General features: G+C 44.3%; 1 protein-coding gene across 3 annotated transcripts; it reads left to right on the top strand.

Annotated features, from left to right (window-relative positions):
• The first annotated feature begins 1075 nt into the window (after positions 1 to 1075).
• dop1a (DOP1 leucine zipper like protein A) lies at positions 1076 to 26305 on the top strand. Of its 3 annotated transcripts, XM_080501363.1 has the most exons (38): positions 1076 to 1458; positions 3907 to 4105; positions 4388 to 4569; positions 4666 to 4836; positions 6284 to 6473; positions 7375 to 7473; positions 7894 to 7993; positions 8914 to 9023; positions 10828 to 10942; positions 11035 to 11155; positions 11515 to 11634; positions 11821 to 11938; positions 13272 to 13301; positions 14141 to 14407; positions 15748 to 16270; positions 16444 to 16727; positions 16809 to 16961; positions 17038 to 17138; positions 17299 to 17564; positions 17662 to 19792; positions 20000 to 20111; positions 20304 to 20486; positions 20651 to 20776; positions 20952 to 21086; positions 21646 to 21701; positions 21819 to 21923; positions 22060 to 22126; positions 22291 to 22435; positions 22835 to 22914; positions 23479 to 23588; positions 23730 to 23879; positions 24167 to 24228; positions 24572 to 24724; positions 24892 to 25028; positions 25111 to 25166; positions 25258 to 25422; positions 25669 to 25798; positions 25991 to 26305. In XM_080501363.1, the coding sequence occupies exons 2-38, from the start codon at positions 3968 to 3970 to the stop codon at positions 26297 to 26299; spliced, it is 7500 nt and encodes a 2499-aa protein (XP_080357489.1). In that variant the 5' UTR covers positions 1076 to 1458; positions 3907 to 3967; the 3' UTR covers positions 26300 to 26305. The 3 variants fall into 3 exon arrangements, with proteins under 3 accessions (XP_080357489.1, XP_080357487.1, XP_080357488.1); XM_080501361.1 differs by lacking the exons at positions 1076 to 1458; positions 3907 to 4105; positions 4388 to 4569; positions 4666 to 4836; positions 13272 to 13301 and having other exon boundaries at positions 6311 to 6473; XM_080501362.1 differs by lacking the exons at positions 1076 to 1458; positions 3907 to 4105; positions 4388 to 4569; ... (1 more) ...; positions 6284 to 6473; positions 7894 to 7993 and having other exon boundaries at positions 7397 to 7473.
• The last annotated feature ends 172 nt before the right edge of the window (positions 26306 to 26477 follow it).

Raw genomic sequence — 26477 nt, 5'->3', positions numbered from 1 at the left:
CTCCACCATGCGGCCTCGAGCAGAAATTCTGGTGGAGAATAGAACCGATTAGGTTAAACCACACATTTTATTAGCTGATTTCGTTGTGTGAATGAAACAAATATTAAAAAAAGAAAAGCTTTAGAACCAAACTATCAATCTAATAACAGTATCAGACTATTATTATTAGACTATTACCTGTGCCTTTTATTGTCTGCAACCTTTATGACCAAAAGAGCCATTTCTGTGATTTTCCTGTGAATCAAATTTACCTGGATCCACAAAACACGTCAAACTTTTAAAATGAGAGTAACACAGCTTCTAAAGAGACATATAAACAGCAATTATAAAACGTATACAAAACTGTACATGTAGTTTAGGATGCTAAAAATGTAATTCAGTTTAGTTTTACTCATGTTTTGAAACATTTTTCAGATGATTTCGACATTATAGAACAGAATAGAATAGAATATCCTAGAATGGAATAGAATAGAATAAATGTATCAACTCCATAGGGACATTCCCTTAAGAGCTGTTGCACAGATGCATAGAAATATAGTTCAATATAAAAAGACAGGAAAACAATCAGTGCTTTTAAATATTGATGAATATTGTTGAAGTTAAGTAAAATACGGCAAACAATAACAAGGAGGAGTTATGGAGTCTACTGGCCACAGTATGGAGAGACAATTTGACATTTATCCAAGAGATAAAGGTCGTTTTGGAAATGACTCTGATGTGTAAACAGAACGAAAAATTAGATTAAATGATTGTTTGGGTATATATAAATCAGTGAAAGCTCCAGGGAGCCACAACAAAAGGTCAAAGAGCCACACGTGGTTTAAGAAAATAAATAAATAGGTTTTAATAAATTGTATGAAAAAGATTTTAAAGGATGGGTCAGAATTTTTAATATAGTTGGTCAAATAAACGCTTTAATAGCATGAATTATGGAAAGCGCACTGACCCGGATGTGTAAAGGCCCGTTTTGTTTTGAAGAAGCGGCGGCGGGTCGCGCGCGGCTCTCGTGCGGCTCTCGTGCGGCTTCACAGCGGAAAAGAAGGCGGAAGACGACGTCGGTGCGGAAGAAGAGCCGTCGGACGTGCGGCTGATCTGCAGTGCAGTCTGGGAACTGTCATCGCTTTGTATCCCCAGCCTACACCCGCAGCGGTTTATTTACAAACAGCGGGACGGACACCCCTCCCCTCCTCCTCCTCCTCCCCCGGACGGACTGGAACATGTAGGTTCATAAACAAAACCCACCTTCCGTCAGCTTCCGCAGCCTCGTCTCGCGGGGAGCCGCCGTGTGTGTGTGCGGGAGACAGCGGAGCCAGAGCCGGGCCCTTCATTTAAAACAACCTGCTACCATCAGCAGCTACTAGCTCCGCGGTCCCGCTTCACCGACGCTGTCAGTCCGTTTTCACCCGTCGGAGCGGATAAATGACCGAGTGACAGTTTTCCTCCATATATCATAGAACGGTAAGCTTTTTATAGAAAGTTGAATTTAAACGGTATGATGTGTTAAAACCTGAGTTAGCGGGATGAAGCTCGCCTAGCCAGTAACAGTATTAGCTCGTACGTTACTAACGGATATCTGCTAAACATCAGGAATAACATATTTATATATATTTTTTTAGTTACTTCAGAAGCAGCCAAGTTATTAATATTAACAGTGGCCTGAACCTGCTCCTTCGTCTCTGCTTTACCTTAACCTTTATTCATCTTGGCTGTGGAGCAGAAATGCTGTCAGCCACGGACCTGCCTCGTTATCTGAGACTTCAATTTCAGTTTTAATCTCTCCTCGGTCGTCCTTTTCACTTATCTGTGACTACACAGGTGTGATTAATAATGTTGATTATCCATGGCTCCTCTGGACACGATGGATCTCTGGATCCTTTCACGCCCACTGAGTCACAGTTAAAGTTGTTAGTTCCACTTTTCCTCCATTGACAGACCATAAACATCCTATTTACGTTATTATACCCCAATCACCATCATCCAGACGTGTTTCATTCAACCTACAGTCATGGAGGTTGAGCCACAAATGAAGCACATAATTGAAGCACATAAACTCCACACTTTTCGAAGTGTGGAGTTTACATGTTCTCTTTCTGTGTTTATCCCGTGATGGACTGGTGACCTGTCCAGCCTGTACCCAGGGGCCTCAATCAACTGGGACTTGATCCTGACCCCTTAAACTTGAGTTGGTGTAGATGATGGATTGGTCTGATTCTATTCCAGCTGACATCGGGAAAAGGAAACCACCGGCGAGGTTGCCAGTCCATTCCTGGGTTAACACATTTGTACACTCACAGGTAGATTATGTAGTGTAACCCGTGTTGTGGGGCCATTATCTTTACAGTGTCGATTTTAACAGAATCCCATGAAAGTCTTATCAAGTTGCTTATAGCAATAAGTAACACGGGGAGGGAGGGATTTGTACCTGACTGAGCTGACTAAACACTGTGGAGAATGCTGGAGTGCCTCACAGGTGGAAGGAGTAGATCCAAACTGCCACATGTCAAATCCAGGTTGTATTGTTAGGAAGAAGTGACCATAAGAAACACGATGAAACAATAAGGGCTACACAATGCATGCATGATGTTGTGTGGCCTGAAATGAGGCAAGATACCCACAATAGGTTATTATTACATTGAGGGATTACAACATAATAGTTGTGTCCCTCATATTTTGAGAGATATTTTGAATTGGAGTATGCACTGCTATGGTTAGTTTGCAATGTGTTTCTTACGTTCTGCCCATTAAAGTTATTTAGTATTATAATTGAGTGGTTCTTCAGCATTTGCGTTGGAACATCATCAACTCTTGAACTACAAAAAAAGTTTCTTTATGATAATTATCAGTATCAACGGCTCGTAATATAATGAATTGGCCAAGCGTCTCCTTCTGCCATGGTAACCAAACAGTTCCCGTACTCCATTAGGTTGCCATAATTTGTCACTGTTGGTTTTTCCACTGAAATTATCGAGTTGACACTCGAATGAGATTTCAATATTTGGAGAGGCAGTAGAGAAAAATGAGCCAGGCCCATTTGTGTTTGCTGATATCTTATTGCAGCTTTATTACCGTCAGTGTATTGATCACTCTGAAGCTGGGCATTAGGAGTCATTCAGAAACTCTGCACTCTGTATAAGATTTGTCCACCAGAAAGAGCCAGGAAGTTTATTCCCCATGCACCTGTCTCGGTAATGGTCTCGTTCCTTGCTAATTTAAGTGGTTAGTTTTTTTTTTTTTATTGACATTTTTTCATATTTCACTGTTGTCATCAACAATCTGTCATGAATGGGTTTACCCAGTAAATATTTTTCTCCATACCTTTTTTAGTAGAAACATCTTTTCGAGAATTGAATGAGTCAGAAGGAGTTAAGTGCGGCTTTGTTGATGTGTTTGGTGCCTTTAACAGCCTGATGGTACAATGTAGCTTCCTCTCAACCACGTGAGCTCAACAACAGCAGCACATGCCAACAAGAGCCCATTTCATGGCGTGGCTGCTTGTTTTAAATGCCAGACAGACTCATCTCTCTGCTGCTGCAGAGATTTGTGGAATGTCATTCCTTTACAATAAGTGCTGCGCTGAAGGATGGCGTAGCGGCGGCGGCCGCGTAAACTTGATGACTCTCCTGCTTCTCTAAACTAAACAGATTTTAGGAGGTCGGTCTGTGATTCAATGTTTCGGCTGTCGAGTTTCATTCCGAAACACATGAGATGAATACGATAATAGCCACACGTGTCAGACTTTGCTTGCTCTGATTTATACGACTGTCTCCATTAGAGCAAGCCCCGCTCTACACAGGATTTGATTTATGGGATCTGGCTTCTTGGTCAGCATCTTGCCTGTAGATGACTAAAGACCCACTCGTGATCTGTGTCTTGTATTCGCCTCATAGTCGTCTGTTTTCTTCACAGCGGGTGTGATGTACGTATGTGTGGCCGGTGCTGTGCATTAGCCGAATAACCGCGCAGGAGAATGAATGCAGAGGAAGTGGAGCTGCTCAGTGACTCCAAGTACAGGAACTATGTGGCAGCAGTGGACAAAGCCCTCAAGAACTTTGAGTACTCCAGCGAGTGGGCGGACCTCATCTCTGCATTGGGCAAGCTCAACAAGGTAAGACTCGCCGGAAACACAGCTCGGTTAACCCAGAACAAAGTTACAGTGATGGACTTTCACATACAGCCTCAATCTAGTCAATCACAACATACATACACAAGTATATGAAATGTTTCATGTTAAACTGGGAATGTTAGCTTTGGAAGTTTCAAGTAATACAGATGTAAAATAATAAACAAAACAAAAGACATAATTTTGGTTGTGTCGTATGCTTCATTTGTGCTTTGAACAATCTTGTCACCTGCTGTCCTGTGATGATTCCACCTTTGCATCCTGCAGGTTTTGCAGAACAATGCAAAATACCAAGTGGTCCCTAAGAAGCTGACAATAGGCAAACGGCTGGCCCAATGCCTCCACCCTGCCCTGCCCAGCGGTGTTCACCGCAAGGCCTTGGAGACCTACGAGATCATCTTCAAGATCATCGGGCCCAAGAGGCTAGCCAAGGATCTCTTTCTTTACAGGTAATACTGCCCTGCCATGATGGAGGCTGACCGCAGCAAGCCAGCTACAAGAGTCTGTTGGTCTTCATGTCTGCTGTATTTTCTTCGTCACTGCAGCTCCGGGCTCTTCCCGCTACTCTCCAACGCTGCGATGTCCGTAAAGCCTGTGCTGCTGGGACTCTATGAGACCTACTACCTGCCCCTGGGGAAGACTCTGAAGCCAGGCCTGCAGGGGCTACTGACCGGTGTCCTGCCTGGTCTGGAGGAGGGATCTGAGTACTATGACAGGCAAGCAAATGCAATGGAAAAAGAGAACATTGAAGTGATGGTAACGCGAGTACAAAACAAGTAGGAAGTGCCATTAGGAACAAGCATTTTTATTGCATAATGTATAAAGGAATTGATTGTATATATTATAAATGATCTATGAGTTGGTGCCAAAAATACATTTTGTTCAATCTTCTGTCTCTGATTTACAAACAAGCTATTTTGTTTGTCTTTATGATTAGAACCGAACTGAAAACTATACTAGGGTAACTAACCAGGGCTATTTGGAGAGTGGAGGGATCTGATTCATTCATTTAACTTGTTTACTCGTTATTATTCATGTATCTTATTGTAACTGGTATCACACTGAAAAATATTCACCAGACTTAAAACAGACCCTAGAGGGCAGTATAGCTCCAGTTATGTCACTGAATCACATTGAGCCTAAAGGAGGCCTGCATCCAACACTGACTGTCAAAACTGTTTTATCGGAGAAGCATAAGACCACATGTAGTTTGAACACCTTTTCTGCTGCTTCTTTTAAGTCCTTTTTTTAAGCTAGCTCTGCCATATGGAATAAACAGGATGTTGTCACTTTTGTAACCTCCAAATTCTTGTGAAGGGCACATATAGGTTTGTTGTATTTCAAAGCTTATTCTGAGACCAAAATATGTGGCGCTTATTGTATGACGCGCCAACGTGGCTCCCATATCATCAACTTGATGTTAGTGTGTCTATCACAGTGGGTGCATGGCAGCTTACACTATGTACCTGTCACCAGTCCATCACAATCACCCACACACATTAAGAACCAACAGAAGATTCACATCTAATTAACTTAATATATATTACTTTGATGAGCGAGCAAGTTAAAACCACATTCCATCTTGCTGTAAAAGAACAGCGTTATTATTTTATCATTGTGGTTAGGTATGTTTTGCTCTTGTTCCCCAAAGAATTAAAAAAAATGTTTATACATTTATTAGTAAAGCTACTCATGCACATCTATTCATCTTCTAAACCACCATGTCCAACTTCCAGTTGTGATATCTGGAATCAGTCCCTGCAGACTGTGGGGAAAGGCAGGCTACACCCTGGACACGTTTTCAGTTACAGGACAAACACACACACAGTCACACACTAAACTTCACACTGAAAGTCCGTTTGGAGTCACCATTAGACTCAAATGCAGGGATTTGGACTGTGGTGGGAAATTGACAGGTCACAGGAGACAGTCTCACGATTAGTGAGGGTGTCTACTACTGTGTGACCTCCAATTGTACAGCTGCTCTCCTTGAGTATTTAGTGTCTTCTAATCTCAGTTTATCCAACCTATATCCCCATAAAACATGTTACTTTGATTTATTGTCATATCAGAGTGGCTGCTTCAGGTTGGATGTCTGTGTGTGTGTGTATGTATGTGTGTGTGTGTGTGATCCCAATGCTCACTGCATCCTGTTTCCCATAGAACTAACACTTTGTTGGAGAAAGTGGCTTCAGCTGTTGAGCAGTCGGCCTTCTACAGTGCCTTGTGGGGCAGCATCCTGACGAGCCCCGCTGTGCGTCTCCCTGGTGTGTCTTTTGTGCTGCTGCACCTGAACCGCAAGCTCTCCATGGAGGATCAGCTCTACGTTATGGGGAGTGACATTGAGCTCATGGTACGTGACAGAATCTGCAGACATTTCAGTGGAAAACTCTTGTGATAGCATTACAAGCTGTTCAAATGAAAGTTCAAGTTCAACGTTTACAGCAATGACATTTTCTTTTACTGAAATAATTAATAACACACTCCAATCTGCTTTTCTTTGAAACTCAGACTGATAATTATGTGCTTTAGTTAATTTAGTAGCAGTGCAGAAATTCGTGTCAATTGAGAATCAGAGAATTTGTTTAAAGACAAAAGGTGGTGTTTTGTGAGGGTGGAGAGGAGTAGACAGCAGAATGATCTATAATGAGCAAAAATCATTTTCCTCGTCTTTTGGCTGCAACTGTGCATCACCCGATTAATCAACCATCTCCATGTCCTCCTTCACTATATACATTACTCAATCCCTTCTGCCAACATCATTTGTCTAATATTTTAATTTTCTCTTCTCGTGTCCAAACCATCCCAACATTTTCTAGCTTTATCTCTAAACCTTTCTCCCACTGATCTCCTCACCTTTAAACTCCCCCCCCCCCCCCCCCCTTGTCCTGTTTGGCAGCTTGGGCAGACAATATAATGTGATTGAGAGCCTTCTGATGTCAGAACAGTTTTTGCTCTTGCAGCAGGAGGAGACTTGGAGTCTCCCCATGTTGCTGCCTTCATTAGAACTTACCTTTAATCTTATCTGTCCTGGACTCTCCTGCTGAGCCTCATGTCTTCATCTTAGCAAGTGCCACTAAAAGTCTCCACACAACAAAACAAATCAAAGCAACATAAAGATTGTTCAATTCAACACACTGAGGAAATGTTTCAATGTCAATAGAAATGAGTCAAACATGCTTACATAAACAAAGTTTGACAGATGTCATTGCAGTCATGTTTTGTGTATCTGAAACTCTGTGTGTTTTTCTCAGGTGGAGGCGGTCAGTACCTCGGTCCAGGATTCCAGTGTTCTGGTGCAGAGGAGCACCCTGGACCTGATCCTCTTCTGCTTTCCCTTCCATATGAGCCAGGTGAGCAGTACAGTGTGTGTGTGGGTGTGTGAGGGGTTTGGCTTGAACCTAACCACTTGCGATGATGCTGACATTCTGCCAATGGACCCAAATATAAAGTGGCACTCATAGATGTTCACGTCAACATTAGCATTGTTATGAGGTTGCATGTGTAGCTTTGCATTATCCTTTGCATTTACATCAGCATGCATGTGACGATTCTGAAGCCTCTCACACAGGCGGCTTGGTGACTCAAGCTGGCTTCTTGTTAAATCCTTCATCTCAAAGTGTTTCTGGACCTGTCAAAACATGGACAACAGCTCCTGTCTGACGCACAGCCGCCCCCCTTCTGCTTGTGCGCGCATGCGTGTGTGTGTGTGAGAGAGAGAGAGAGAGACAGTAACAGGCCCAATCACGAATGTTCTGTTGTGCTGTGTTCAGGCAACCCGCCCTGACATGATCCGGATCCTGTCAGCAGCTTTGCATGTGGTTTTGAGAAGAGACATGTCCCTCAACCGCAGACTCTACGCCTGGCTGCTGGGTGCGAAATACACACACACACACACACACACACACACACACACACACACACACACACACACACACACACACACACACACACACACACACACACACACACACACACACACACACACACACACACACACACACACACACACGCTGAGCATTGACACTAATGAATGACGTTTACTACTCTTTGCTGAAGGATATTAGCTGCTTGACTTAACTGAGGTCCGTCATCACTTTAACATGAATATTTATCTAGATCCTGAAGGCCTCATAACCTGTATACAAACAAGAGTTATACATATTTTACATAGACCATTTAGGGACCCCACAATTCAAAACAACAAGTTATCTTTACCATACAGTCGGCTTCTACCTGCTTTGGCCATTGTCTTACTTTATTTTCTCTTGTTTGCAACTCACTGCGGCCCAACACACTGGTAAGTATTAGCATGACTTCAAGATGGACATGGAATGCATCAAGCTCATACTCTTCAACCAGACCAACTTGTTGTAATAGAAATTAATGAAACCACACAGTAAAAATAGATATGACATACTAAGCAAAGCACCTTTGTAACCAAATGAATGAGATTTATGATCTTGCGTTGGAATTGGCTTGACTAGCAGCTGTTTTGCTGATGTTTTCTTCAATTTAATTTGTTTAGAGTCCCAATTGTCAAGCTCGGTATTAGTCTGTGACTTTGATTTTGTGGAAACATAGCACAGGATACCAAGGCTGAAATCTTACTCATGGGGCTAGCTGCATTATGGAGTCTAAGAAGAATGTGTATAACAGCAGTGCCCAGTCACACAGAGATCCAGTCATGCTCACCTTGAATGAGTTCATTGTTCTTTCACTTGTGCTTGAATTTATTAGTCGTATATCTGAGTGCTTATGTACGTCTAACTGTACATTTTTCTCCTTTCAAGGCTTTGACAACAACGGCGTCATAATAGGCCCTCGTAGCACTCGACAGAGCAACCCAGAGGAACACGCCAGTCTCTACTTCAACACATATTCTAAGGACTTGCTGGTGCAGGTCAGTTTTTAAGCGACACACATATTGAGATCACCAGTGAAAATGTTTTTTTTTTTTTTTTTTTTTTTTTTCATTTGCCTACAGCAGGGGTTGACATAAATTGGCCCGCCGTCAATAATCTACCTGGCCCGCCATGTGAAATTATGAAAATAGTTCATGTGTTCTTGATGTTCTGAATTCCGACTGTTAGGGGAGTCATTGAATGCATCCCGGAGAGCGGGATGAGGAGCAGGAGGGAATGGCAGAGAGGCGGGGATCTGCTGCCTTTCTGCAGTGAATGGTTTGTTGTGCTGGGTGAGAACCCATGCTGCTTTAAGGGACTGCTCTGTGAGTCCTCGATCCAGGACCTTGCCGCTGTGCACATATCCAGCTGTTAGTGTGCTAAGTGTCAGCTTCTGCTCCTCTGGAGTGGATAAGCTTCTCTGAAGCTTCAATGCTTCGTCTTGTGGTGCCTTCGGATATTATATTCCTTACAAACTGCCACAACCTCATTGCAGATGAGACGGACTGGCTTGGAATTTATAAAATCAGGTTGGGTGAACGCACACTTTTCTTTCCACTCTTCTTTGAACATCCCACCTTCACTAGAAACTTTTCTTTTCGTTGCTTTTGACAGTGACATTTTTCTTGCTAGCTGGGGTTCTCTAACTGTCTTACACAACGTTATCTCAGTATAAAAACTGTTTCAGGATGTTTCGCGAGAATACAGCCATATAATTATGTCCTTGAAACGTCAGTTTATAATACGTCAGTTAGGCTCAAATAAGTGTTTATTACTTAAAATGGTAATTATTTAACCATTAAGTCTTAGAGACAGTTTACGTGAGTGGTTAAGTCATTAAAGACTTTATTATCACCAGGTCTGTTTCATAATGCAGAGACAGTGTGGAGCCAAAGCAGCAACACGGTAATAACAGCCTATAGCAAATTCATTAATTTTGAATAAACAATTTCATTAAATTTTGTTTCTATTCAATATAAAATAGTATAGATGAGGATAAACAAGGTTTTTTTTTTCGTACAAAAGACAGGTTTGCCTGTTGAAGATGTAATTTTGACCCATCATTGAGTTGGTCAGAAAAAATATGGCCCGAAGCCAAATTGAATTGCCGACCCCTGGCCTACCGTGTGGTTTCAGAATACTTTTGAAGTGACACCTCCTGAGAAGGGACATGTGTATTGGAGGTGTGTTATTACAACTTCCCTCTAAATTTCGACAGATCTTTTAACTCCTTTGTCCAGTATACAGTGAATCCATCAGCTTTCATCCCTCTCCTCCCACATCTTCTCTCGGGAGTTTGTAGACACTGCATTTCCTGTTCATATTCCCAGCAGCCTGTGCTTTGAAGACACGTCTCACTTTTTCATGTGGTGTGTCCTGTCGCGTTCTAAAAAGCCCCAGCCTTCCTGGCATGTGATACCCTCTGATACTCCAGGGTTGGAATTGGAACAGAGGTTAGAGCCAGCATCAAGCAGGGGAAATTTAGTTTTTGAAAGTGTTCATTTGAGTATTTTTTTATTTTTTTATTTTTGTTATGTTGTCACTCCTCTGCCATCTGCTCATTGATGGTTGTCAGAGCCGCCTCCATAGGGAGAGGGTTGGTACTGCAGGGAACGTCTGTTCCATGGCTCAGCCAATTACGAGACAGACCAAGCGTGAAACGTAAACAATATATGGGGAAAAAAAATATGTTAAAAGGATATTTACGATACAGTTAGAATACAATGAAAACAGACGAATTGACTGTTTTGCGTCTGAAGCGGCTCTGGATTTGGCTAACATTTGATACATTTGTGTTTTCAGGCGATGGTGGAAATATTGCAGGGAAAAGCCAGAGGTGGAGAGGAGGAGAGCATCCTCATGCACGACCTCAAGCCGTTCCGCATCCTGATCAGTCTGCTGGACAAACCAGAACTCGGTAACCTGGCCCACCTCTCGCGTCGACAGCTGCAGTCCAGTTGGGGTTGTGTAGTCACTAAGTGTCACCTGCACACATTTGTGTTCCTGCAGGGCCCGCCATCCTCGAGGATGTTCTCATCGAAGTGTTTCGGACTCTTCACACACAGTGTCGAACAGAGCTGGACCTCCAAAACCAGAGTCCATTTAGCAAAGATCACACCCAGCTCAGCAGGTCAGTGACTCAGAGTGCACCACCTATTTTGTAGCTTCTAATAAGAATAGTTTGAATACATATGGAATAAAATGAAGAGCTATAGTATATTACACAAGACAAATGTTGTCAAAGCTGTCCTTTATGTTGCTATATTTGTTATAAAGTGGTAAAATAAAATAAAGATGTTAAGAATAATTGAATAATCATTATCAATAACGATAATCATAACAATAATTCGGTATAATGTTAGTGTTTTCTTTGCTGAGAAAAATGCCTTCTGTCCAGTTACAATCTTTTGTTAGTGCTTGTAAATCATATATTATGATGCTAATAATGTATTTATTAATGATATATATGTATACATATTTTTTTTTTAGTAAACTACGAGAGAACAAGAAGACGGCAGAACTGATAAAAACAGCCAATCTCCTGTTTAACTCCTTTGAGCCGTACTACATGTGGGACTACATTGCTCGGTGGTTTGAGGAATCCTGCAGGTTTGTTTGCTGAATATGTGCATTTCGACTTGCTTTCATATTGATGATAATGATGTACAGCCCTGCTCGGGGTTTTCACTTCATGCTGTTCATGACACCCTGTTGTTTTGAAACCGCTCAGTGTTTGTGGATACTGTGGCACACTGCATTTCTAAAAATGTTGAACTTTTTTTTTTTTCTTTGCAGGAGGACAGTGAACAGCAGCACACATGCACCAAGGCATGCTGGGAGCCTGGATGCTCCTGAGCTGTCATTGGTGGAGTTTTGTCAGCTGGTCGATTTCCTGCTGGATATTGTTTCCTTGGTGAGACTCTCTCTCACTCTCTCTCTCGCTCTGTCTCGCTCTCTCTCTGTCTCTGTCTCTCTCTCTCGCTCTCTCTCTGTCTCTCTCTCTCTCTCTCTCTCTCTCTCGCTCGTCTGATATTTCTCTGCTTTTGCTGGAAAACTCTTGTTCACTTTTCTTCTCACTGTTATCATTCAGTGTTTTTTTTTATTGTTTCATTTTCATGCCTTATCCTCTTCAGTCTGTGTACTGGGATGTCACTGTCACAGATATGATGTAGTTGCATTATTACAATGAAAAATTGATGCCAAATTCAAAATGAAAGTCAGATGAATTACTGTTATTGTAAAAGCACAATGCCTTATAGGCTGCTCAAATTATGATCTATTGTTTCATTAGTCTCAAAGAGGAAATATTAGCCTGTATGGATGTCACAACAGCCGCTGACAAACAAAAGCAGTAGTATTACAAGGTATTAACATTGTTAACAATCTGACGCATGGTTTAGGTCCTGGCTGTCTTCGAAGTTCTTCTTCAATAACTTTTAGTTAGATTAAGCTGCAGTGGAATTGAGTGGTTCTCCCATATCTATCTCACATTTTCAAAAATGTGGTATTGTGTTCGTCCACAACTTTCATTTCAATTACAGCCTGCTTGTACTTCCTGTACTCCATATCTACAATGGCTTTTCTTTTTAGCTTTATGGCTCCTCCTCTACAGTTCTGTCATCCTTGCTTGGGCTTTCAACCACAATTTTACATTCCTCTTTAAAGTCACAAAACTCCTTCCTAAGTTCACTGTTTATCCAAGAAGCATTTTCCACATACTTTCACCATTTGGCATTCATGTAGTTGGATCTGCCAGTCATTATAATTTCTTGGTACCGTCTCAGGATGCTACAGCCACAGTTTTTGTCTGCTGTCTTTTCTCCGCCCTTGTCTTACGTGTGCTGTCCCTACACAGGTTTGAAAAGCCTGTGTGATTCCTTTCCCCTTCCAACACTATCATTTGCATCTTTTTAAGAGAAAAAAAAAATGCTTGTCCACACTGTATTTCCAATCTGAATAGTTTGGAAATCCCACTTTTATGACCCTGTTTAAATGCTTGTGTGTGTGTGTGTGTGTGTGTGTGTGTGTGTGTGTGTGTGTGTGTGTGTGTGTGTGTGTGTGTGTGTGTGTGTGTGTGTGTGTGTGTGTGTGTGTGTGTGTGTGTGTGTGTGTGTGTGTGTGTGTGTGTGTGTGTGTGTGTGTGTGTGTGTGCGCGTGTGCGCGTGTGCGCCTGCAAACAAAGTATTGTGTGGCCTATGCTCTGCTTGCTCCTGTCTGTTCAAACTATCTGCTCTTTCTCCTTGAAGCCTACTAGAAGCATGAGGGTAATCTGCCAGGTAAAGTACTGCTCTTTCCTGCCTTTTCACCTCACCCTGCTTCACTGAGGCTACGATAACATTTCTGCAACGTCCTGCCAACATTCCTCAGGCCATCTCTGTTCCCTCCATGCTTTGAGTGATGATTTCCGAATGACTGACTTGTCACATCTCAATGCCAACAAAAAAAAGACCATGATCCTTTTGGGATTATGACATTATATGTGGTCAAAGCTAACCATGGCTGTTTGGTGTGGATTTTGTGAAAATGAAATCTTTGCCCAGTGTGTATGTGCTTTTTGTTTTAGCGTGCATGCAGTTATTTGCTACTGCAGTGCTCACATATTTTCACAAAATATGACAGATTTTTTTTTTATGCCCTTTTTATAACCTATTTATTTTTGCTTCTTTGGTTCGTAAAATGTGTTTTGTTTGTTCAATGAAAAATACTTTATACAGTGGTCTTTAGGTTCAATGTACTCAACAACACATTTATTTAGACACATTTCAAAATTAGATTATTCTGAAAGTGGTTGAAAAACTAGTAAACATACAAACGTAAGTCGGTGTTATTTGTTATGCTTGTTAATGATTAGTGGGGACTGTATTTATAGATTGGTCAATTCAGTCATTGTTTACCATTTGACACGAAAGTATAAAACTTCAAATTGTTTTATCTATCGATGTAAATTCAACACTTATCTAACACTACATTGCATCAGTCTTCAATCAAAGTTTGGGATGAGTGTAAGTGAACCTTGTATCAGGTCTACCTTCTTGCATCATGCCTTTAAAGCGCAATCAGTTGCAAATAATTAGGTTTTGTGATTGTAATTTTATTTTTTTTAATTCAATTTCAGGAAACTTACATAGAAATCCAGACAGAGCATCTCCCTCAGCTGTTGTTGCGGATGGTGGCAGCGCTGACCTGCCACCTGCAGGCTCTGGGCCTCGGTGAGCTCACCCACTGCCTACGTCTCTGCTCCAAGATCCTCAGTAAAGTGCAGCCTCCGCTTGTCTCTCCTCTGTCCCTGCCTTCGGGGTCTCAGGCACACGGCCTCTCTAACCCCACAGGAAACTCCTCAAACTCAGTACTGGACAAGAGCAAAGACACAGAAGACAAATGGGTGAGGGGCCTGTTTGATATTAATTCATGGGTGTGAAAGGGCAATTGATTACATTGTGGTAAAGATTATGAAGTAGTTCTGTTTGCTGTGTTTTGGATGAGAGAATCTGTTTAGCTGCCAGTTACATATTCCAAAAATGTCCTTTGATTAAAAAATAAATAAGCCAGCTGATAATCCTATCCTCTGACCATTTAGCATTTTTTGCGTAGGCCTTTTTGTACCCATAAACAGATCACATTTTTGTTTGACCCACTTTGCCCACAAGTTGTTGCCCAAAAACTCATCAGTCCAGGCTGTGATGGTGTGTCCTGGTCCCTGAACAGGGCCTCTCGTAGCCTTATGCCACTCTGTCAGCCTGTCCTGCAGTTGGCTGGGTGGCCCTGCCATTCCACTCCCTTGACACAAGGCATTTGAAGACTTGTTCAGAACAAATGCTTCATTTGGCAGCCCCTGGTCCTCCTGGTCCCTGTCCAACAACCTGGCTGCTTAAGTGAAAGAGCCCAGTGAGGCATAATTAAAAGTTCAGTCAGTCAGTCCCCCAGCTCAGAGATGGATAGGGGCAGGATGGATAGATGAAGACCCTTGAGGGGCCGAAGAGAGAACAAGTAGAAATATGGATGACAGCTACTCAACAGCTGAGTCCAGCTCGCCTTTTTTTTTTCCCTCAGAGGAAGAAGGGGGCTAAACTAGCCTGAGATGCCTCCAGGGTGTGTCTTCTCTATCAGAGTGGAAATTATTCTGCATACATTCTCTGAATGCGATACCACCCCACCCCCACCCTCACCCCGAGGGGTGTATAGAAAACATTCTCGGTAATGTGCCATCTGAGTCCAGACTCCAGAAAGCACACGCCGCCTGGAACCAAATGTAACGCAGGAAGCCCTCGGGGCCCGCTGTGATGACTGTGACAAAGAACTGTAGGAACTTAAATCTGTCAGTCTGTCTGCAGCACGATGCTCCCCTGCTGTAAACGACGTCTGACCCAGCAGCTGTGCATTTCGTCTTCATATGTAAAGACTTGTGTAACACAGGGTTGTTTAGGACTAAAAGACACGCATCAATTATTAAGTCAATAGGTTTTTGCTCATGTCATCATATACCATATCAGTACATGGTATATGATTGTTTATAATTTCAGATGAAGGATAATCTTGTGACTGTGCCATAAATATCACCATGTGTCCTGTTAATGATTCTCGGAACTGATATCCGAGGTGTTTTTTCCACACATGGTGTTCACACTAAAGTACAAATAATAACTGGACTTACATTATATTGTGTTGGATTCTTTTTTCTTCACCCTGACATGCTTTTTTGAAACAAAATCTCCATTTTTATAGACTCTCAAGTCAACTCGGGAGGTCTCTGGCAGTGGGCAGGTGTTTGAGGATGGAGACACCCCTCTTACCAGCCGCTCCTCTGAGAGTGGCTTCACGGACTTTGTCCAGTATCAAGGAGACAGTGGCGAGGAAATCAGAATGCCACACCCCCACCCCGCGCTCAAAACGGGCCGTCGCTCCTCAGGCCCAGGCCAGGCCAAGCCTCTGGACAAACCAGTCATGCAGTGTTGCCTGGAGCACTTCCAGCAGTTTCTTTCCCGCCTCGTCACCTTGTACATCATTCCTGGCCAGGTGGACAAAGCGGACGGTCAAAGGGCCGATGTCACGCACTCAGGGAGCCTGGTGTCACAGAGCTGCCAGCCCAGTGATCACACGGAGCTGTGCTCAGAGGTCGGGCTGGCCCAAAGAGATTGTGTTGCAGCCTTCACTGCTGCCTGTCAGCTTTTTCTAGAATGCTCCAGTTTCCCTGTCTACATAGCAGAAGGCAACCTCAAGTCTTCCCCTGCACAGGAAGAGCAGCTTGGTAAGTGCCATAATGTCTTTATGACTTGAATGCGTACATTATGAAGACTGTTAGTTGATCACTGAGGCATCTGGAGACAAAGAGATTCTGGACATGCATGCATACAAAACGAGAAGCCTGTCAAAGTGCAGAATAAACATATTGTTCTTCTCTTTGCGTCATCATCAACACAGACAATGATCAGGTTCGCCTGCCGGTGTGGCTGCAGACACTGATGGATGCCTGTTGCCTGGCCAGTGACTTCAGCCTGCAGGGCGTTGCCATCTCCCTCCTCATGGACCTAGTGGGACTTACCCAATCGGTCGCTATGGTAACCGCTGAGAGTGTGGCATCTGGTGCCAGCACCGAGTCCACCCAGCCCATGAGTCCCAGCCAGGGTCGAGTGGCTGTCGTTATCAGTCCACCTCTCACTCAGGGAATCCTGAAGCACATTGCTGACAAGACAGAGTTCTTTAAGGTACCGATTTTATTTCATACCGGAGGCAAACTTTTTATTGCACTTCTTTTAATTTTGTCGCGTCTGCGGCCCTCTGTTCAGAATGTTGCTCTAATCCTATGGGACCAACTGAGTGAAGGAACACCTCAGCACCATCAGCGCAGCGTGGAGCTCTTCTATCAGCTTCACAACCTGGTCCCCTCCTCCAGCATCTGTGAGGACGTCATCAGCCAGCAGCTCATGCACAGGGACAAGGTCAATAGAGGGTGAAATCAAGCATAAATTCACTTTCTCTGTGAAATTCATGCTGACTTGCTTTTTTTTTTTTCAGAGAATTCGGTTGGAGGCCCACGTGAAGTTCTCTGTGCTGTGGCATTTAACTCGAGATCTGAATATCACTAAATCTTCTCCTTTCAGTCGCACTTTTGACAGGTAGATCTCGTCTCTTTTACTGCTTTCAAATTTGTCTGTAACCTTTTCTTGTTGTCAAGTTATACATTACTTTTCCTTTTTTATAATCCCTTTCATATTTTCCTGAATGTTTTCTTGTGTACACTTTTCATGGCTAACTTTATTTTCCTTCCTCCTTCAGGTCTCTCTTCATTATGTTGGACAGCCTGAGTTATTGGGATCCGTGCACTAGTGCAGTAGGCCGGGCGTGGTTAAATCAGGTCCTTCAGAGACATGACATTGCCCGTGTCCTCGAACCACTCCTCCTCCTGCTGCTCCACCCCAAGACACACAGGGTTTCCATTCAGAGAGTACAGGCACAGCGGCACTGGACACAGGTCTTCCCTGAACCGTCTGAACCGGAGTCATCAGAGCCTGCCTATAACAGAGACTCTGGCTTCTCAGACAGTAAGTGATAGATTCAAATTTTGTTACTATTTCCAAGATGTCTTGCCACGATGCGAAAAATTGTTTTGTTTTCTTTGTCTTTTTTCTTTTACTTTAGACTTCAGTCAGATCCAAACTGACAGGGTTGGGCAGGAGGGTTTCAGAGGCCTGACCATAGGTGAGATGGAGCCTTTCTGTCTCACCGTCAACCCACTGAGTGACAGTCTGTCCATTCTGAGTCTGAGCAGTGAGAACCTGCAACTTGCTGGTGAATATCAGCCTGCCGACCAGCAAGTGGAGCCTCACAGCTCGGAGTCCACTGGATCTCGGTCTTCTACGGTGGAAAATGGCAGCTTTGAAGAAGTTGATGGCGTCAGCAGCACAGTAAATGTGTTGGATCGGCAGCCTGGATCCTCAGATGACACGTCTGATGATTCTATAGAGGAAGCCGTGTCCTGTGTCATGAAAGAGCTTGTCGACAGAGTCCTTAATTTATTAGATGAGGGATCTCTTGAAGTTCCAACTCCGCCTGAAAATTGGGCCCAGACAGACAGCGACAGCACTTCCTCAGATACCTCCACTGGTACCCGCCTGGACTCCGGCCCCCCTCCCAGCTCCAACCACCAGACTCTTCCTGAGATGTTAGCTGAAGGCACACTAGAGTTTCTCTCCGTCACAACGATGGACCTATCAGCGGAGGAGCGGCACATAGAAGGCATCACCCGTCACAGTTCCTCCCCCTCCATTGTTACGCTGCCAGACAGCTCGGATCCAACTACCCCAGACCACTACCTGCAGGTGGATGACCCTCAGGCCCGGAAACGCAGCCATAGTAGCACACAACTCAGCCTTAAAGGAAAAATCATGGAGAGGCTGGCAGACAAATCTACAGGGGCAAAACCCAAAATCAAGAAAACAAAGAGGAAAGAGGAAGAGAGGCAGAGAAAAGCAGCAATTCAAGCTGAAAAACTGCGTCCACCCAGTATTTTCTTTGGGGACAGTTTGGATCTCGAAAACTGGTACAGCTGTGGGGAAGGGGAGGTGTCAGAGATTGAGAGTGACACCGGCTCACCCAGCGGCGGCTCTGGAGTCACTGTTGCTAGTGGTAATGTCACCGGCCGCAGATCCTCCTCTGCCCCGCCCCGTTTTAACATCCACCCTCTCTACCAGCACGTCCTGCTCTACCTCCAGCTGTACGACTCTTCCCGGACCCTGCACTCCCTGTCAGCCATTGCAGCCATGTTAAGAGCCGCTCCCTCAGGGTTTGTAAGTGCAATCTCTACCACTAGCATCAATAACACCTACACTCCACAGCTCTCCCTGCTCCAGAACCTCCTAGCCCGTCACAGGGTGTCTGTCATGGGAAAAGACTTTTACTGCCCCATTCCCCAAGATTCACACTCCCACTCATTCCGCAGCGCCATGTACCTGGAGATCATCATCTCACTCTGCCTGTACTTCCTCAGAAGTTATTACTCTGCTCATGTGGCAGCAGGGGCTCAGGACTTGGCAGGGAACCGGGCCATGCAGCTGACCAGTGTTGAGGTCCTGACTCTCCTTTTCAGTGAGCTCTCCAAAGTGACCGGTGGTTCGGCTAAGGGCTTTGCCAGTTTTATCAGCGACGTCCTCTCAAAGTGCAAAGTTCAGAAAGTGGTTCTCCATTGCTTGCTCTCATCCATATTCAGCGCCCAGAAGTGGCACGACCATCGGGCGGCAGGGGTCAACATAGCCTCGGTGGAGGAGGGTCTGTCAGAGGACAGCGTTATTAATCTGTCAGAGGACCAGATTGACAGCTGCAGCGCCGTCCAGTCCCAGCTGCTGAGGCTGCTGCAGAGTCTGGTGGTTCTTGAGCACAGGGTCCTGGTTCCAGCTGAGGAAGGAGGAGAAGGAGGACCCGTGACTGGAGGCCCAGTTGGCGGAGGGACTGGGAGCAGTGCTGGGGCCGGGTTTGATGTCCTCGGAGGGGAAGTGGAGCATGTCAACCCTCAGCAGCCAATGACATCACTACAATATCTCCACGGACAGCCCATCACAGCTCAGGGAATGTTCCTGTGTGCAGTGATCAGGGCCCTGCACCAGCACCACGCATGCAAGATGCATCCGCAGTGGATAGGACTCATCACAGCCACCCTGCCTTACATGGGGAGAGTGTTAAGAAGGGTGGTGGCCTCAGTCACTCTGCAGCTGTGCAGGAATCTGGATAATCTCCTCCAGCAGTACCGCTATGAGACTGGGATTACTGACACCAGGTATTATTATCTCAATGGCTGTTTTAAGTACATTGCATGCTGACAGTACAGTGCACTGAAATAACAAAGATATTTGGTCCCTTGATTATTAAATGTCAACCTTCACCTCTGATGCTCCATGTATGCACAATATCTAAAAATAGAATCTCTCTTTCAAATACATTGGAACTGCTGGTTGTTTAAGGTGCATATTCTTCCGTTACCCAGACCTCAATGGATCGCTCTCTGCATTCCTCCTGACCTCATCCTGACTGTCCTGGAGGGGGTGACCGCCATCATTCATTACTGCCTTCTGGATCCCACTTCTCAGTACCACCAGGTGAGGGCGCCATATACCAAATAATGTGCTGCAAAGCACATTTTCAGATCTTCACAAACATATACAGACTTTATAATCAGTTATTCATGCAAATGTATTCGTTGGAGTTGTTGGTTATATTAAGAGATGCATTGTTATTTGATTGTTTTCAGTTTGTGTCCAACACTGATTCCCTTTGTTTTCACTGTTCAGTTACAGGTTAGTGTTGACCAGAAGCACCTGGCTGAGGCCCGTTCAGGCATCCTCTCCATCCTCCACACCATAATGTCCTCTGTCACCCTGCTGTGGAGCGTCCTCCACCAGGCTGACAACTCTGACAAGCCAGCTGCCGCCTCCGCTGCCTCCACTTCCAACATCAACCTGGGCTCCACCAAGGTATCACAGCAGGTCTTTGTTGGTTCTTCAAAACCTATTTAGTCACATGCCTGACTCATCAGGCATGTGGAATGAAATCAGATTTGATAGGAGATTCACTTTGGTTTCCAGATGTTTTTTTTTTTTTATTTCTAATCATGTTCTTTCTCACGTTGGTTCTACAGAACCTCCGTCAACAGATCCTGGAGCTGCTTGGGCCAATCTCCATGAACCATGGTGCTCATTTCATGGCAGCAATAGCCTACGTTTGGAACGAGAGGAAACAGGTCAAGACTCCAATCAGAAATAAAGTGAGTTGGAACTTTTAGTGAATTCATGCTCTTGTCTTGATGCCTTCTTTTGAAACCAATTACTTTATATTTTTTGTACATTGCTGTAGCCATCTAAATCCTTTCATGTGTATGAGCATGCCTTTCCAGAGCATCCCGAGACTCTGTCACATCTCAATGTATGTGTACTCTTCAGGTGATTCCAGTAGCCAGTGAGGAGCAGCTGTTGTTGGTTGAGCTGGTCCGTTCAGTGAGCGCAATGCGTACCGAGACTGTTATGCAGACAGTCAAAGAGGTTCTGAAACAACCGCCTGCCATTGCGAAGGACAAGGTTGGTGTTTCACTGTTTTTACCTGGAATTACTAAAGTATCTTTCTCAGTGATCAATTTGTTTGTTTGTTGGTGAAGTACATTACAATACAACAAACAGCATGAACCAAACAACTCTAAGTAGATCAAACTCTTCTTGACAGACTCAGTATCTGTGCTATTTATTGCAAGTTGTGTTAGACTGTGAGTTTTTGGTTTGTAAGAATCCTAAAAATATAATTTAATATACAATTAACTGCATTTAGTAGAGTGCATCTTTTTACAATGCTAGTGTCAACAGAAAGCAAGCCACACCTTAGTGCAATTCATCTTATTTATTTATTACATGTCTCAAGTTTGAACACCTCCTGTATGCTGAGATTTGTAATTTGCAATTGTGGCAATATCTTTGACCATGGTTTAATTTCTGTGGTCTCATTTCATACAGTAAGAGACGGACATAACCTTTTGATTTTTTTTTTTTTTAGTCGACCTTTTTCCTTATTTATCATCCTGATTTTGTTTAGTTTTAACCTGTCCAGGGTTTCTCACTACAGTAATATCTTTGAATTGCTCCCTAGAAGCACCTTTCTTTGGAGGTTTGCATGCTGCAGTTCTTCTATGCCTACGTTCAAAGGTGAGGACACCGCATTAATAACTTGTATCCTAACTAAATGTCTCTATTGCTGCTTTATGTTGAGGTCTTGCTTCTGCACGATTTTAAACTGCTGAAACATTTTTCTCTCCGTCTCAGGATTCCAGTTTCCAGCTTAGTTGATAGCTGGCCATCTCTGCTGGCACTGCTGAAGGACTCTGTGCAGTTAGGCCTTCCTGCCCCTGGGCAGTTTCTTATTCTGGGGTTAGTAGCTCTCCCTGCTACCTTTATCTGTGAAATACAAAAGTCTGTTTTTCCTCACAACTCCAGAAACTCAGGTCATTTTAGGGGAGTGAGTCTGGATAAATGAGACGTTCCCTTTACCCTCTCTCCTCTACAGAGTTCTGAATGAGTTTATTTTAAAGAATCCCAATCTGGAGAGTAAAAAGGACCAGCGAGAACTGCAGGTAGTTATCCTAATGTTTACTTGTTACTTTTGTGTTGTGTCATCCGTTGATTACTGTGTAGATGTGACATCTCAAACCAATGTTTATCCTGGACTGTGGATCCATGTTACTATAAAAAAAACTTGAAGTGTGTATGATTAAAGTCTCACTTCACATGTGTTCAGGATGTGACCCATAAAGTGGTGGAGGCCATCGGGACGATCGCTGGCTCGTCGTTGGAGCAAACCACGTGGTTGAGAAGAAACCTGGAGGTGAAGGCTTCGCCTCAGATCGTCGTGGATGGAGCCAACCTGGAAGCTGATGTAGAAGGTGTGCAGCTTACGAGCACTTTTTACCATATCACTGGATAATCTTTTATAGAGTCTATCTTAAGACTTAAGTATCTGGATCCTGCTACCAAAGTAAATTTATTCACTTTATTCAGAAAGAAAGCATTCTTGGTTTTACCTTTGAATACATCTAAAAACCCAATTTTGATCCTGTCAAAGTGAAATGTCATCGCATTGTCATGGATTAATGTAATCACACTGAATTCTGGTTCTAATCTGACTATTTGACAATAAGTCTCGGTGTGAAAAGGTCCAACAGAGCTCTTTAGATCCTTCTGTTCACATGCGCACACTGCTTTAAAACCACACGTGAAGTAGGAGTTGATCTCGGCCGCTTCAGCATGTCAGCTTAGTAATGTTTGCTGTGTGTGTTTTGTAGATTTAATGCTCACAGTGATGGAGGCCTCCAGCTTCACTCCATCAGTGTACAGCGTCCATGCCCTCACGCTGCTGGCTGAGGTAAACCACCCATGTGTCCCTGACTGTGCTTGAGCCTCGCCACCCTCACATTATTTCTCAAGTCATCAGTCAGTTGCTGTGCTTGCTATTTCTATTGTTTCTCTTGATTGTGTCTCAAGTTGCTCTCACTCATTGTCCAGGCTTACTGCTATAAAGCAAAACCCTACAGTAGACTAACCCTAGCTGAGCTCCTTAGTTGATTTGAATGCACCCCCCCACCTCTTCAATCACTCAAAGTGAGTCAATAAATCCTCTTGTGTTTAATGTTGTGCTGCGGAGGAAGGTAACAATTTAAACCAGCGGCCACCTTCCTCCATCTTGGCTGTCTCAGCTCAATGTGAATCTAATTATGCAGATCGTGTCGCCTGTGCTTCACAAACGTTGCAGCCGACAGATTTACAGTGTCATTAAACTATAAAATAAAAGGTTGCTTGGTGCAATAGCGATGTGTCATCTTATCATTTTCTAGCCACGGTATCAAAGTGGCCCATTAATCTCTGCTTTGATGTTGGACACTCCGTGTTGTCACATGACCCGCGTGTGACCTGATGGCTTCTTTGCCAGGTGCTGGCCCATCTGTTGGACATGGTGTTCTACAGTGACGAGAAGGAGAAGGTCATCCCACTGCTGGTTAATATCATGCACTATGTAGTGCCCTACCTCCGCAACCACAGGTAACATTTGATCAATTTACAGTACAAAAACCACGTCAACTGAATGTGAGTGACAAAGTGCAGAGATCTGCCATCTCGCTGTAGGATGAGCTGCAGCTGTGTGTTGCATGGAAGTGTCTCACTCCCTGTCTCTCCTGGCAGTGCTCACAATGCCCCTAGCTACCGGGCCTGCATCCAACTGCTGAGCAGCCTGAGTGGGTATCAATACACCCGCCGTGCCTGGAAGAAGGAGGCCTTTGACCTTTTCATGGACCACACCTTCTTCCAGATGGACTCATCCTGTGTCAGCCAGTGAGTAGCAGAGGAAACGTGACTGTGCGTGGATCCACTCCTTCACCACAGCAGGCCAGAGGATTGTTACATCATAACATTAGGATTTGTTCATCATTCATCATTGATTTATTAAATGAGCATGGAAGGAATTAGTAGTACATGTTTACTGCTAACGTCTTTGGACTTTCTTCAAAACATAATGATGTGTAATTTTAGTAGTAGCGAGTAAGCGGCTCTCCCATGTTTTTATAATACATGTTCATATTTTCATAGTACATTAAGCTTCTTCTTTTTCTCCCCTTCAGCTGGAGAGCGATCATCGACCACTTAATGACTCATGACAAGACCACATTCAGAGATCTCATGAGTAAGATTTCCATTTCCTCTGTTCAGTTTCATTCACAAGTCGGTGCAGCTATGGTACCACTGGGTGCACTTCACTGATTAGTCTTCTACTTTACTCCAAATGTGATTACAGTCAAAAATCAACCCACACATGATCTCCTGATCTGCATGGACCTTCAGTTCCACTCAAATTAAGTTTAAAAACAAGTTTTTAAACGACATTTTAAGCATCGATTGACACCTTTTCACATGCCTGACTTATGAGCTGCTTGGCATGCGGCCTGCAGACTTCCACCAGCGAGATATTAAGAAGGTAAAGTGCTGTTGCTGGGGGTGTGGTATTGACGCAGTGTGCTCCTCCTCAGCCCGGGTGGCCGTCGCTCAGAGCAGCTCTCTGAGTCTGTTCACGAACAGAGACGCCGAGCTGGAGCAGAGGGCCATGTTGCTCAAACGCCTGGCCTTCACCATCTACAGCAGCGAAGTGGACCAGTACCAGAAATACCTGCCAGACATACAAGGTCAGTTTTACCCACCGGATCAAACATTTAATCATAGAAATAAAGCCTGAGGGGGAGTTGATCTCCTGAGCTTCATTCATTTTGAAATAGTTGAGCTCATCTACCACCTGAAGGCGCTGTGCTTTAATACCCAGTTCAGAGGTAAACATTTCTTATTGTGTTTGCAGAGCGTCTGGTGGAGAGCCTCCGTCTGCCTCAGGTGCCCATCCTTCACGCACAGGTGTTCCTGTTCTTCAGAGTGTTGCTGCTGCGCATATCACCTCAGCACCTCACCTCGCTCTGGCCCACTATGATCACCGAGCTGGTGAGCACTCCGTGACCAACTTTCTTAACACCCTTTGTCTCTCAAATAAACCACTACAAACTCGTTAATTTGCTCATTGCAGGTGCAGGTGTTTTTACTGATGGAGCAGGAGCTGACAGCAGATGAGGACATATCAAGGTACAGTATTTACTAAGTCACAAACTTAGCTTGACGAGGGGAATAAACCTCGTAATCCACTTGATAACATATCCTCTATGTTCATGTGTAGGACATCAGGGCCGTCCGTTGCTGGGTTGGAGACCACCTATTCAGGAGGAAACGGCTTTTCCACTTCCTACAACAGCCAGCGGTGGCTCAACCTCTATCTTTCTGCCTGCAAGCTCCTGGATTTGGCCTTGGCCCTGCCGCCGGAGAGTCTGCCTCAGTTCCAGATGTAAGGCTCACACGAGGCGATGCTTGTGATGGGGCTCAGTGAGAGAACGTGTGAGAGAAATTCTTTAGAGATGGAGATGTTTGCCTGAGTGTCCTAATTGAGGGCTTATGATCCTGTGGTAGTAGGAATGCTCAGTCTCACCATATTTGGGGCGGTAGGATGGATGCGGCTCCTTGGAAGGCGTCACAACTTGTTAAGTGTGCGCCCCAAAAATGTTGATTCCGAGTAACTGCTGTGTCATCGCAGGTACCGCTGGGCCTTCATCCCAGAGGCTTCAGACGATTCAGGGCTGGAAGTGAGACGTCAGGGGACTCATCAGAGAGAGTTTAAGCCCTACGTGGTCAGACTGGTGAAGCTGCTGAGGAAACGAGCCAAGGTACTTCTTCCTCGCTCTGTTGACACGAGGTTATTAAGTAATGGAGATAAATGACTGCTTCTCGCAAGGACTTCTCATAAAAACGCTCATGAAATCGAGTCTCTTCTCCAAGTTTTCAGTAATGTGATTTCTCTGCTCGATGGCGGATGAAGTCACTTCTTCAGTAAATGGATTGTTTCTGGCCTCCCATAGAAAAACCCAGAAGAGGACTGCTCCACACGAACCCTCTCCTGGGAGCCCGGCCACCTCATGCTGACGCTCTACGTGATCCGCAGCATGGAGCAGCTGCTGCCATTCTTCAATCTGCTCAGCCAGGTGTTCAACAGCAAGGCCGGCAGCCGCTCGGGCCCCGCCTTCAGCCGCAACCCCGCAGACGCCTCCTTCCCCGGCCACAAGGAGGGCCACAAGCTGGAGAGCCAGAAGGTGTTCTGGAGCCGAGCGCGGCAGAACATAGAAGAGATGGTGGAAAAAGACTTTCTGGAGGGTCTCATCAAGACGTGAGGACACAACCAGGGGGGAGCGATGGGGGGGGGGGGGGGGGGGGGCTTAACTCATGACTGATCAACACTAGTGAACAAACCTCAGCCTGTACATTTCAGAACAATATTGGAAAGTATAAGGGGGAAACAATTTGTACATTTTTTTGTATTTATAATGATTCTTTTACTTTTGAAAAGCT

This window comes from Blennius ocellaris (genome assembly GCF_963422515.1).
Source record: "Blennius ocellaris genome assembly, chromosome: 8".
Taxonomy (NCBI): domain Eukaryota; kingdom Metazoa; phylum Chordata; class Actinopteri; order Blenniiformes; family Blenniidae; genus Blennius; species Blennius ocellaris.
Note: the sequence above shows the minus strand (reverse complement) of the source record. Positions and strands in the feature narration are given on the sequence as shown.